The sequence below is a fragment of the Sphaerulina musiva genome, assembly GCF_000320565.1.
Source record: "Sphaerulina musiva SO2202 unplaced genomic scaffold SEPMUscaffold_6, whole genome shotgun sequence".
Lineage (NCBI taxonomy): Eukaryota > Fungi > Ascomycota > Dothideomycetes > Mycosphaerellales > Mycosphaerellaceae > Sphaerulina > Sphaerulina musiva.
In genome coordinates, this window is record NW_016017388.1 from 367,622 (window position 1) to 379,818 (window position 12,197).

The following is a 12,197-nucleotide window of genomic DNA, read 5'->3' on the forward strand; positions in this document are numbered from 1 at the left end:
GAATAAATATACATACCTTACATATACATACGCACGCCCGCCTATACGTACGCACGCACGTACGTACGCGGGCGTACGAAATTGGCTGTCGTTACTCGATCTGCACTACCTTACTGATAGGCAAATACTGTAGGGTATATATTTGGGGCGCCCGCCATTTAGGGAGAGATCTCCCGCCATTCTTCAAAGCCCCTTCAGTGTCGCGATGCATGATATGCCTATCTTGGCGGAGCTGAAACCAATTCAAAGGGGTACCTACTCCTACTGAGACCGGTCGTGGAAACAATTGATCAGACAGTCACATATCCAGCTCGATGGCGGCGGCGGGCCGGCGGCCACACCAGAAGTTATTTCACCACGCCGTGTGATCCCCCAATTTCGAACATTCAATGGCCCTTGCGGCGATGAAACCACGAAAGCATTCCTCCAGCATTCTCGTTTCAAGAGAACAGGTGAGATGGAAACAGGAGGTGCCTCCGTAAAGATATGCATCCAGGGTGGTAGGTTCAGTCATGGCCCGTTCCGCAGGGCTAGCGCAAGCGAATGCAATTCCTATCTTCGGCAACCTATCAAACTACTCGTTACCTCGGAGGTACATACAGGTACCTCCGAGTAACGTAACGTCCTCCGGTCATCATCCATCAGCTTTTCTATTCTCTATTAAATCTGGCAACATGCTAGTGTTGTCTGCCGTATATGGTACCTTCTCTAAGAGGACATTAGTACTAGAAGACAGATTCAGAAAGCTACTCGAGCGAACAATTGGATTCCTACGACATCTAGCTGCTCGAAAAAGAAGGGGAAAAAAGAAACCCAACAACTTATTGTCCGTTATTAGAGAAGACATAGAGAGTGTCTATCGTAAGGGTGTCGGCTTGACGATTGACCAGTGCCGAGCCGGTAAACGCTTCCAAGTCTACTGCATACCTAGCCTGGCAGAATCTGGACTATGTACCCTGTTCTTGATTTTGAACTCGTCTGGGGCGCCTTGAAACAGTCGGCTACACATTTCTTCAAGGCTCAAGCACTTCAACGCGCCGCTCGTATCTTACGGCATTTACAATTAAGTTTCTTAGCTGCAAGTCCGCGATCGCGGGAAACCCAATGCGGGCCCAACTGCCTTATCCAGCACTTACGCCTCTCGGTAGACGAAGAAGACGTCGATTATAGAGATATAGGTCTAGCTGTTGGGCTTCTTGGCTGTATTAGGTATACAAGAGGTCAGATAACCGTTGACAAGAGATCTCTTTATTAATAAGGCAGAGTCTCAGGGCCATGTATACGCGTGTGTTGCTCTGTAGTGATGTAGACTCGAGAGGTTTTTTGTTGCTGTTGTTGTGTCGAAATTTTGGAGACCATGGGATCCGCGAATAACAGACGAGCGAATCTGTTGAATCGCATCGTATCTTCCCTGCTGTTTGAGTCTCGGACTTTAGGTACCCTGCAGTTTGAGTCTCGAACTTTTACACACCCTTGTGCGAGCTAGTTCAAGAATCAAGCTACCCTTAGGTAGGAAATCGTCAGCCAACAGATTATAACAAATGTGATCAGGTACTGGCCAGTAGTTTCCCGCCGCAACATGTGTCTAGGCTCGACTTACTACCTACCTGATACGGCGATACCATACTGCGAGCACAGACGACGATTATCTGCCGTGAAAGGGCTCTTCTTCTTGATAATTAGGGTCCTCCAAACCGAAGGTGAGGTAAAAAGGGGTGGCTTCGAGGCCTGAGGCCTCAATCCTACGGGTATATAGCACAAGCTGATAGCCACTCAATTGATAGCCACTCAATTGACAATCATCGATCTCATCTTTACACTTCGACAACCTGTTCAACAAGTACCTTATCTGGATCTCCCGCCGTCCCCCGCTCTCTGAACGAAATCGTTAGGAAGGACTCTAGCAGCAAAGAAGAAAAAATGAAAGCAACAATTCTCGTGGCCGCGTTTATGGCATGCTGGACCAATGTCTACGCAGAAGACTGCCCCCCCTGCACGAAGTTTGACCCCAGCGCTCCGAACAGCCCCTGCGGCGAAATGCAATTTGGAGGAGTCGGCTGCCAGTGCTGGGAACTGGGTCGAGACAAACATACTTACCGCTTATTTGCGCACAAGGACGGCACCAAGGTCGAAATCGATGAAAATAATAGAATCCATATGTGGTGCAACGATAAGGCTTGCATACGCAAAGATTATTGCAAGATTGAACCCTATTGGCGCGACCTTGCTGACTGGGTGCACGACGGATCCTACGAGTTACCAGCGGGCAACGGTTGCTGCCAACTTCCTGCGCATTACATTCAGCACGCCACAATGTACAAGATGCCATATTAGCGTTAGCCAGACTACACGACGCCGCAGTTATGCGATGCCTTCAAGCTGGCAGAGGACCAGAGGTGTCCGGGCTCCTGGGTTCGATGGAGAAGGCAAATGGATCTGGAGGATTTGTTAGATGAAAATTGGCGCGATGGGAAATGCGGTGAATGGTTCGGCAAGCTGGCTTTCCTTCGTTCGACTGGTCTGGTTTTGTCGATAGAATCGGATTCTTTCAAGGCTACTTGGTAGTGCGTGTAGGGTCCAGCGATGCCTGAGAGCTTGGGGGTGTAGATGTAGATGGAGGCGACCACGACGGTGACATATTCGAGATTCTGCAGAGTGATGGTAGCCAAACCGTCAGACAACTTGCCTAACAGTATCTTTCCCTCACATGGCAATTCTAGTCCCTTGTTCCGTCCTTATGCCGTGGGGGTCAGGTAATACAGCGTTCTTCGCACTCAGAGGTGTAGTAGAAGTGGAATGCAATACAGAAGGTAGCAGTATGAAATCAAGGTAGCCATTCGGCGTAACTATGTCGGTAAACAAACACCAGAAATTTGCACTTCAGGGTTTCAGGCTCAGGTTTGGGTTTTGACCGCTTGGCAGACCTGGAGCTCCGTCAAAACCTTCTTTACCTACCCTCGCGCTTTGCTCGACAAATTTTGAGCTTTCTAGACTCTGGCTTCGCAGACACTGTCAAAACACCGCGTCACCGGCAGCAAACGCCAGCATGGCCGAAAAAGAGCAAAGGAAGCGGAAGAGGCAGTCAAACGTGGTGGAGACACCGAATAAGAAGGCGGCGATTGAGGGCGGCAACATCAAGGTCACACACGCAGGCGAGACTGGACTTCATCCAGTTCTATTGGGTACTTCCGGAATTCAAGCGCCCGCAGTGCCATTCAAGGCCTACGCAAAACCGAGAGAGGGCTCCAAGAGGGCAGAGAAAGGCGACATCACGCCGGCTACACACGATCTTCTACTACAATCGTCGCAACATCCTCGACTGGACTACACCGCAGTGCCTAGCCCCATAGATGATCAACTAAGCCACTATGTCGCCATATACGATCCCGCCAGAAAGGTGCTCCAGATCGCACCTGCACATCATCTTCGACTGCGATCAACGCTGCGAGCGGAAGCCGAAGATGAAGCAGCACCGAGGGCAAGAACGATAGGCCAGCAACGAGAGGCGCTGGGCCAGGAGTTTGGAACGAAGAAAGCGAAGAAGGCGATCAATAGCAAGAGCACCAATGCCATCGCTGGCAACGAGGGCGAAATCACAGATGTTCAGCGTGCTATTCTGGAGTCTGTTGGAGGTAAATTGCTCAACATGTGCCAACGGGATGCGACATCGTGCTCTGGACCCCAGCTAATGCTCAAGCAGAAACAAATGATGGACTTGCTTCGAAGCTCTCTGAAAAAGAGCAGAAGAATGATGCCCTCGCGTCCAAGCCTATACCCTGGCCACGGCTTGACGCAGAACATGCAGAAGACGTCTACACCTTCGACACTCTGATTCCGCCGAGCGATGCACGACTCGTGAAGCTCAAGGACTGGTTAGATGCTGCTGACGATGACAGTAAGCTCGGCTTCAAACACCAATTTCCACAGTCACGATTTCAGTACCTCGCCAAATCAAATGCCGAGGTCACGCTGCGCTTGAAGGCTCTGAAGTATCTCACTCTGCTGTTGGAGTTCAGAGATCTTGCGACTGGAGGAGGCCGAGGGCCAAAGAAACTACCTAAGAAAGAGGCGATGCTAAAGAAACTTCCGCCGAGTAGATGGCCGACAGAGCTCGTCGACAGCGTACGAAGACGTTTCACCAACGACACAGGAGGAGAGCTCGGGAAGTGGCAGATGGACAACTTGTCAACGCATATCTGCGCCCTAGCATTGTTTGCGGACCACTGGGAGACTGATGTCTGGCATCTAAAGGAGGACATGAAGCTCGACTTGAAGGAGCTCAGCCAGTACTTCATGGAGCTTGGTGCGCGCATTCACAAGATTACAGAGTCTGAAAGAACGAGGAGGAATATGACCAAGGCACAGGCGGCAGCCACCAGAATGGCCAAATTGAAAATCCCTCTGGAGTTTCCCAAAGTGAGGATGGGCAGAAGGACATGATTTTTCAGGTAGCCCAAACCCCTACGCAGACTTTCACAAACAACATATGCTACTAGGTGATGTCAGTCAAACCTATCTGCCTCTCTGCCCGCCACCTAGACATCGGAATGCGGACCTGATCTCTCACCGTCTTGTCACTTGCTCATTAAATAAAACACTAGCGATTTCTATGCGAACTTATCATTGATGTCTACCTACCTACCTACCTTACTTATATTATGTAGGCGTCAATGTACGCATGGCCCAAACCCCTTTTTTCATATCATTATCGTATATCATCGTATCTCATCATCATCATCATTACGACTCGATCCAATCAATCAATCAATCAATCAATCAATCAATCAAGCCTTCCCCTCCGGCCATTCCCTCCCAAGTCACAAGGTATGATCCAAAAAAATCACCGAGATTTCCATCCAATACTGTACCTCTCATCCCAAAAATCCCCCTTCTGCAATTGTAGGTATGCTTGCAGTTTTTTTTTGTGTTATGCTCCTCCATTCCCCCGTCATCATCATCATTCTTCTTCTTCTTCCTTGTGTATGTTTGAAATATATCGCCATGATAGGTAGCATTTCATGTCTCTCTTTCTTCCTCGGCCCCTGAATTTCTTATCTATGCAATGAGACTTTCTTCTTTCTTCTTTCTTCTTCTCGACTTTTTAAATCCATTCAGTCATTCATCAAAAACCCCCTCTTTCATTTTTCCCTTTTCCCCTTTTTCCCCTTTTTTCTTTCCCCATTTCTCCCTTAAAGTAGCCTAGCTCCACCCATCCATCCACGCATCCATCCATTCAATCAAACACAAACCACCGTCCCATCCTCGCGTGTCGTACACGTAGGATTTTTCACGCAAGTCTGTTGACCGGATTTGTTGATGTAGCATTGTCTTTTTGTTGGAGGAGAAGAATAAGTAGGAGGAAGGGTTGAGTTTTCGGTTGCTGCTTCTTCTGCTTCTTTTTCTGCTTCGGAAGAGGAAGAGGAGCCTTGGGAGATGCAGGTGATGGTGCCGTCTGGATGGGAAGTGCATTGAGGTGGAGTAGAGACGCATTTTTGGACTCCGTTGGCGTCGATGTAGCATTGCTGTTTTGTTGGTTAGTTTTTTGTTATTCTTTTTTTACGGGTGGAGTAGAGAGGGATGGATGCAACATACTCGTTTGGTGATTGGTGCTGCCATTGAAAGAGCTGCAAAGGCAACTGCTGCGAAGAATGTAGACTTCATGTTGATGGATTTGAGCGATGAAGCAGCAAGATTGTTGGTCTTCTATATGTTTTCAATGTCAAGTCCTCAAGTGTTGATGGACAGAGGAAGAAAGCAAGAAGAAACTGTCGAGCGTATTGGAAATGCTTTTTCACAAGAGAAAAAAAAAACCAGCACCCTCCCCATTCCTCTTATGCAAAAACCACCTCCTGCTTGCAACGAGGTCACGAACGCAGATTTCTTGCCTCTTTCCGGTGGCACGTTCGTGTCTTACCGCTCTGTAGTTTTAGCTCTCGCCATGCACACCAGAGCAGTAACATCGGAGGGCATTGCCATGGGTCGACGAAAGTACGGTAGCATCGCATCAGTCCCGTTTCGTCACAAGAGTGTGTCGCAGCAGCCAATGAGGGCTTGACCGAGGGATGATCTACACCAAAGTTGTACAAGCTGCGTTCTAAATTGAGTCACGCCGAGGGACCCCAAGTGATAGGGTCGAGTAGGCCGATAGCCCGGCTGGGAAAGTTCAAGGGTGTCGGTGAGCATTTGCTACTGTAGGCTTGTAGATCCTCCATGGGTGCATGAGTCGCGTGGAAAAAACATGGAATCGCCTTTCTAGCCATGTGCAGTTGCCTCTTTGTTGCGAACAGCAGGTTCTTTGATGTTTGCGACGTCCATGTGGCCTTTGATGGGTAAATAGTACCACATTCAAACTTGTGCCCTATAGTTGTGCAGACGATTAGGCATTCCTCCTAGGAGGTAGGCATTAACAGGTGTGGTCAGCTGTAGCTTTTGGTACACTTGATGAAAACTCCATCGTACGATAGGTGATAGATAACAGCTGGACGTGCGTTGTCCGATCAGGCATTCAATATCAAGAGCGTGCGTCAGACCGTACAGCAGCGTCGCTCCGTACGATTGAATCTGGTTGATATATAAGCAGCGCTGTTATAGCCACGGACGGCGGGGCGGACCAGTACGAGCCGGAAGCGATAGTGGCTATGCACCAAGCTCACTCATGTTTGCTTCATTCGTCGGCTTTACGAAGTTTTCGAAACCAAGTTTTAGGTTTGGACCTCTTCCCTGGTTTGGAGCTCTGTCGCTTTCATCTTCGGTCCTTTATCGAACAAACTGAGAGACGCTGCCCTCCCACACCTTCTATCGTCAGACTATGACCCACTGGGTGTCTTTATGCAAGACGCCTCTCGAAAAGTCTTAGCATCTGGTGTCCTCGATTCGTTTGTGAGTAGTGCTGCGATTCGCGCGTGCTTGGACGCCACTTCAGCTTCATTCTGTGTACGTAAATCACGTTTGGCGATGATCAGTGGAGCTATATCTGCTACAATCCAGATGACATGTACCCAGTCTCCAGAAGTTCAGAGCAGCCCCGCGTATTCCTGCAGCTGAAGTGGGACTTCGGTCACATGGGGTCTAGGACAGCAGACTGTTCAACGCCGTCTTGTACCTCCAAATCCAGAAGACTCGTAACGACTCGTACTAGGCGCTGGTGAGGAGCTCGAAGGACCGGCCCCGAAGCTCGGACTTCTGCCACCTCCGCCGAACCAACCTGACGGCTCTGGCTGGGGTGCAGCGTATTGCTGTTGCCTTCTTCCACCTCCAAACCAGTTGGAAGGTCCAGCTTGTGGTGGTGGTGGTTGCTGAGTCCTGTTGCTGCGATTAGCCCACTGATTCGCAGCATAAGCTGCAGCTGCGCCGGCCGCTGTACCGGACCAAAAGCCCGGTTGCCATGCGTTGCCGCCTGTGCTGCCTGATGTACTTCGTGTCGACTTCGATCTTGGGGTTCGTGGCGTATACGGTGGAGGGGGATCGTTGTTGTCATCGTCGTCGAAGCCACCGTATCCTGCTCCGCCTCCGTTCCGAGGTATGCGTGGTCGTCGAGCACCATTGTTGTTGCCGCCTCCAGTCCAAACGCTCCAGATGATGACGCCGAGAACCCCCAGAAAGAAAATCCAGAATATATAAGTGGCTACTGTTTCACTGCCTAGATCAGGTTAGCACGGTAGTTGCGACTTTGAGCTACGGTACCCTTGATATACATACTGTCACTGTAGCCAGCTTGTTCGCCAGGCTTAACACGTTGCGAGCCAGAGAACCAGCCTGATTTCGGCAAACCATACTTCTCCTCGCCAGCCGGAGTGAGGATCAGCCGATATTCGACAGCACAGGATCCCTTGAGAACATAGGGATCGTCAGGAGAGTCGTAGCCTTCACAGATGACATCTGTACCACCGAGCTTGAATTCCACAGGCAAGTCGGCTTTGCATGTCCATTGAATGTCTTCGGTATCGTACTCGTGTCCCGAATTCGTACATCGCATACGGTCAACGTTGTAAAGTCCTTTCGCGTTTCCTCCCACACATGAGAGCTGTGGTATTGCTTCCACGCGACGATGGGTCGTCATGGCGCCATCACGGAGAGTCAATGCCTTGACGGTCGATAGGAGGACGGCATCTTTGTTCTTGTTTGAGCCGCGGGCTAGTGCTGATGAGGCACATATAGATAGTCCTGTCAAGATGAGGCTGGTGAAGTGCATTTCGAAGCTGGTGTGGCGTCGTCGCCAGGAAAGTAGCGTATAGTAGCACAAGGCGATGAGTGGATATGAAGGCGTGTCTACCTACATGTATATGTGAGTTCAACACTTGCAGAGATCTTCTATTGTTGCTGGTACCTTCTAAGGCAAGCTGTCTTCACCTCTGCCTGTTGGCATGTGAATGTGGCGAAGGTGGCGGAAACAGGTGGAAGAAGTAGCCAGCGGCCCATCCCGCAAAGCCTGTTTGTAGGACTCCACCTACCATCTATCAGCTCAGCTATACCTTTCTTTGCGACTATGCGCCAACCACCATAACGACCTCAGAACGTCTCCATCGCCCACCTCGACCCGCCTACAGACACATCTGTCCCGCTCCCCTCAAAACCCCAGGCAACGAAGCCGCCCATCCCAGCCCATCAACCCTCCCCACCACAGCATCCACCATGGGACGCGCAGAACCCGGCTCAACCAAAGCCATCGCGAACAAATCCAAAATGGTAGGACTCCAACGCCTGCGATGGTGGTGCGAGCCGTGTCAAAAACAATGCCGAGACGAAAACGGCTTCAAACAACACACACTCTCGGAATCACACAACCGCAACATGCAAATCGTGGGCGAAGACGCTCGCGGATACATTAACGAAAAATCACGACAATTCCAACGAGATTTTATTCAATTGTTGCGTACGGGTCATGGGGAGAAGAAGATTTCGTTGAATCAGTTTTATAATGAGTATATCAAGGATAAAGAACATGTGCATATGAATAGTACCAAATGGCCGAGTTTGACGGAATTTGCGAAATATTTGGGTAAAGAGGGGATTTGTCGGGTGGAGGAAGGGGAGAGAGGGTTGGAGGTGGCGTGGATTGATGATAGTGCCGAGGCGATTCGGAGAAAAGAGGATATTCGGAAAAAGGATCGTTTGGCGAAGGGGGATGAGAATATTGAGTCGAGGTTGCTGGAGCAGCAGATTCGGAGGGCGAGGGAAGAGGCTGAGAGGAAAGATGCGGAGCGGAAGAGGAAAGCGGAGGAGGAGAGGGCGGAGCGCGGTGGTGATCTGGCTGCAGCAGGAGGAGAAGAAGAGAACAAGGTGCTCGAGCCTGTCAAGGTTTCGTTGAGCTTAAAAGGTGCAAAGGGGCTAGAGAAGAAGAAGGATGTGAGTGGTATCGATCAGCAGCCTCTAGAAGGCGTACCTGTAGCAATCGAGACATTCTCCACGGCGGATATGAAGATGCAAGGGGAGGACAAGCAAGACAATAACGAGGATGGTCAGGCGGAGACAGATGTGAAACCGGAAGCACCACCATCACCTCCTCCTCCTGCTGCTGCTGCCAAAGTTTCACTTTCTCTGGCATCGAAGAAGAAGAATATCAATCCGCTAGCGAAGAAGAATCCCTTTGCAAAGAAGACAGATGTAGTACGAGCAGAGCCCGAGAAGAAAATGAGCAACGCGGAGCGCATCATGAAAGAAGAGCTCGAGCGGAAGAGACTCGCAGAGGAGCGTGGGCATAGTTCAAAACGACAACGTTTCAATTAGTCATGGGATTGAGACATTTGACATTAGCGACGGCGCCGGGGCGTTACCCGCATGTATACATTTAAACACGGACACGACGCTGAATTCAGAGGTCTGTCGAAATTTCTGGGGTTTTCTCATTTGAATCTCTGTTTCTTGAACTACAACTGATTCCATTGTAGGACCTGTGCAGCTCATGCCTATGATACATTCACTTCGTGGCCCATGCCGTGCTGATCAGCAGACACCTGTTCAACAACACCCCTGGCGAACGTAATGTTGAGGTGCGTGATGTGTACTTCATTTCCATCCTTCGTGCTTTCCGCAAGCGGTCCCGGCTGCTTCTCTAGACAAGAGTCATGCTAGGTGACTGAGCCGCAACCGTGACGTTGTAGCGGCGGCTCGTCGAAAATGCGCTCGACATGGGCGAAGCATAGCTGAACGCGCCAGCGGTTGGTGCAAAGGTGAAGCTAGGTGTTGCAATCGTGCTCGCGCGCGCACTCACCACTGCGCTCACATCAAACGATGTGGCAGTGTATGGCATGGCTGTGCTGAGTTGGTTGACACGTGCGGCAACAGTCCAGCCCTCAGCGGGGCCGATGAAGGTGACATGGGTGTAAAGACCACATCGACTCGAGGCACCGAACTGGAATCCATCGCAAGAGGCAGTACATTGAGCGGCACAGGCCTCGAAGTCGGCAGCAGTAGTGTAGGCCGAGTGCGCAGCGTCGAAGCGGTTGTCACAGCCGACTACGTACCGGTTCTTCGAACTCGGGTCGACGTAGACGGAATTGTCTGACGCGGGACAAATTACCTGTGATTGGCTCGGGGTGATTGATGGGATTTGTGATGTCGTAGTGTTGCTGCTATGTGGAAGACTTCCGAGTCGCGTCGATGTAGGTCCAGAATCTGAAGAAGTCTCAGTCGGGTACGGAGCTGGCAGATAAGTGATGAGCGTGGTAGGATGAGTGGTGATTGAAGTTGGCTCAACAGAGGTCGTACTGGTGGTTATGGCGTCGTTCGCCTTTCCATCGACGTCGACAGCGAGAATCACGTAGGGGAAGTCTCCGGCAGCCGTACCCAACTCGAAACCACGCAGGCATAGGTTGCAGAGGAGCGAGTCTGGCGACCACATAGCGGCCAAGCATGTGACATCCTGGTCACACCGCTCCAGACAATGCTCTTGTGTGCCTTCCCCTTGGGGGTCAGTGGTAAGGCATATCGCCTCGCGTGCACAAATGGCCGTGTAGGATCCGTTCAATTTATCGGTAATTTGATAGCCATCACATTCGTTGCAGCTGACTGCAGAGGGGTTGCAGCCGGAGTTGATTGGCAAGACAGAAAAGGTAGGACCAACCGTGGTAGCGCTCAGAGATGTCTGGCTAGTGACCGAACGTGCAGCTGGGGTGGGTGCAGCAGTCTGCAGTGGCAGGAAGGCAGTGAACGACTTGTCGGAGACAGTGACTGGGCCAGCCTTGGCGAGTTCGCAGTTTCGCTCCTCGTTGTACGTAACACCAGTGCAAAAGTCGAGCTTGTCACACTCCTCGAGACAAGCTTCGGGCGACATCCAATCCTGAGGCGAGTAGCTGCCGTTGGAGTTGAGCGAAGTATCGCAGAGAACGCGGTAGGCATTTCCCTTGCTATCGATAGCGACCTGACCAGAGCACTTGGGGCAGATCTCGTCGCCATCCAGATCACACTCGCCACTGGTAGATGTTGACGATGCAGAAGTCTTGGTGGTGGTGACTCCTGAAGCGGTGGGAGTCGGAGGAAGACGCGCGAGATTGGTGTATCCACTGGAGTAGCTCAAGCCCTTCTGCTGTCCAGCAGCGACGACGCAGGTACCGTTGGGGGTAAAGGTGACTCCCACGCATTCGTCCATGTCGTGGCAAGCATCCAAGCAGGTGCTGGTGGTCACGTCACCGGCGACAGCTTCTTCGTGGACCGCCTCGATGGCGAAGTCGCAGGTAACAGTCCACAGATCACCGGTACCATCTGTAATGTTGCTGCCATCGCAGCCGGGGCACAGCACGGAGCCTTCGTGGCAGCTCTGCGGGGCTGCTTGACGGGGCTTGAAGATGTCGAAGATGGAATTGGCGGCGGCCAGCGAAGGGAGTGTGGTAGCCACGAGGGCAGCAGTGAGGGTAGCGAATGACTTCATGGTCAGTGGGGTAGTGAGTGAGGTGTGAGGGTGTGAGGGTGTGAGGATGTGAGGGTGTCAGGGTGTGAGGGAGTGGAAGTGCACAATGGCAACAGAAATGAAGTGAACGAGAGTGGTGAAAATGAAAGTGACGCCGTCGCGCGTTGTTGTCTTGGAGGAGGAGAAGCTGAAGGAAGGAAGGGAGCCAATTGAGGTGATACCTATGGAAAGCGCGACTGCCATATCGAAAGTGCCGTTTCCAGGTTTCACAGGCCGCCTTGCATGAACAAACAGATTTGGGGGGACCACATTCGCTTCATCCCTCATTCCAGATGTCCAAAAGGGCGAGCAC

General features: G+C 51.2%; 6 protein-coding genes across 6 annotated transcripts; 3 read left to right on the plus strand and 3 right to left on the minus strand.

Annotated features, from left to right (window-relative positions):
* Window positions 1-1,920: 1,920 nt before the first annotated feature.
* SEPMUDRAFT_117706 (uncharacterized protein) lies at window positions 1,921-2,334 on the plus strand (the record flags this gene model as incomplete). The annotated part of the gene is made up of 1 exon (XM_016901365.1): window positions 1,921-2,334. One exon carries the CDS (start codon window positions 1,921-1,923, stop codon window positions 2,332-2,334), a length of 414 nt encoding a protein of 137 aa, XP_016759853.1.
* A 671-nt stretch (window positions 2,335-3,005) lies between these two features.
* Window positions 3,006-4,587, plus strand: SEPMUDRAFT_149633 (RNA polymerase I associated factor, A49-like protein). The gene is made up of 2 exons (XM_016905678.1): window positions 3,006-3,632; window positions 3,701-4,587. The coding sequence occupies exons 1-2, from the start codon at window positions 3,047-3,049 to the stop codon at window positions 4,438-4,440; spliced, it is 1,326 nt and encodes a 441-aa protein (XP_016759854.1). The 5' UTR covers window positions 3,006-3,046; the 3' UTR covers window positions 4,441-4,587.
* Window positions 4,588-4,698: 111 nt separating this feature from the next.
* SEPMUDRAFT_149634 (uncharacterized protein) lies at window positions 4,699-5,974 on the minus strand. Its single transcript, XM_016905679.1, has 2 exons — window positions 5,593-5,974; window positions 4,699-5,522 (listed from the first exon to the last, which is right to left on the minus strand). Exons 1-2 carry the CDS (start codon window positions 5,659-5,661, stop codon window positions 5,238-5,240), a joined length of 354 nt encoding a protein of 117 aa, XP_016759855.1. The 5' UTR covers window positions 5,662-5,974; the 3' UTR covers window positions 4,699-5,237.
* A 316-nt stretch (window positions 5,975-6,290) lies between these two features.
* SEPMUDRAFT_86898 (DUF1183-domain-containing protein) lies at window positions 6,291-8,155 on the minus strand. Its single transcript, XM_016910426.1, has 2 exons — window positions 7,699-8,155; window positions 6,291-7,639 (listed from the first exon to the last, which is right to left on the minus strand). Exons 1-2 carry the CDS (start codon window positions 8,057-8,059, stop codon window positions 7,086-7,088), a joined length of 915 nt encoding a protein of 304 aa, XP_016759856.1. The 5' UTR covers window positions 8,060-8,155; the 3' UTR covers window positions 6,291-7,085.
* Window positions 8,156-8,501: 346 nt separating this feature from the next.
* On the plus strand, window positions 8,502-11,889 carry SEPMUDRAFT_66960 (uncharacterized protein). Its single transcript, XM_016909769.1, has 2 exons — window positions 8,502-9,817; window positions 9,888-11,889. Exon 1 carries the CDS (start codon window positions 8,632-8,634, stop codon window positions 9,724-9,726), a length of 1,095 nt encoding a protein of 364 aa, XP_016759857.1. The 5' UTR covers window positions 8,502-8,631; the 3' UTR covers window positions 9,727-9,817; window positions 9,888-11,889.
* Window positions 9,886-11,889, minus strand: SEPMUDRAFT_149636 (uncharacterized protein). Its single transcript, XM_016905680.1, has one exon. The coding sequence runs from the start codon at window positions 11,864-11,866 to the stop codon at window positions 10,052-10,054; it is 1,815 nt and encodes a 604-aa protein (XP_016759858.1). The 5' UTR covers window positions 11,867-11,889; the 3' UTR covers window positions 9,886-10,051.
* Window positions 11,890-12,197: the final 308 nt, after the last annotated feature.

Bases quoted from the DNA above. Each gene is read 5' to 3' on its own strand.
- SEPMUDRAFT_149636 (XM_016905680.1), bottom strand. From the start codon at position 11,866: ATGAAGTCATTCGCTACCCTCACTGCTGCCCTCGTGGCTACCACACTC.
- SEPMUDRAFT_149634 (XM_016905679.1), bottom strand. From the start codon at position 5,661: ATGAAGTCTACATTCTTCGCAGCAGTTGCCTTTGCAGCTCTTTCAATG. The intron at 5,523-5,592 runs GTATGTTGCATC...CCAACAAAACAG, and splicing joins CAGCACCAATCACCAAACGA to CAATGCTACATCGACGCCAA.
- SEPMUDRAFT_86898 (XM_016910426.1), bottom strand. From the start codon at position 8,059: ATGACGACCCATCGTCGCGTGGAAGCAATACCACAGCTCTCATGTGTG. The intron at 7,640-7,698 runs GTATGTATATCA...AACCTGATCTAG, and splicing joins ACAAGCTGGCTACAGTGACA to GCAGTGAAACAGTAGCCACT.
- SEPMUDRAFT_149633 (XM_016905678.1), top strand. From the start codon at position 3,047: ATGGCCGAAAAAGAGCAAAGGAAGCGGAAGAGGCAGTCAAACGTGGTG. The intron at 3,633-3,700 runs GTAAATTGCTCA...ATGCTCAAGCAG, and splicing joins TATTCTGGAGTCTGTTGGAG to AAACAAATGATGGACTTGCT.
- SEPMUDRAFT_66960 (XM_016909769.1), top strand. From the start codon at position 8,632: ATGGGACGCGCAGAACCCGGCTCAACCAAAGCCATCGCGAACAAATCC.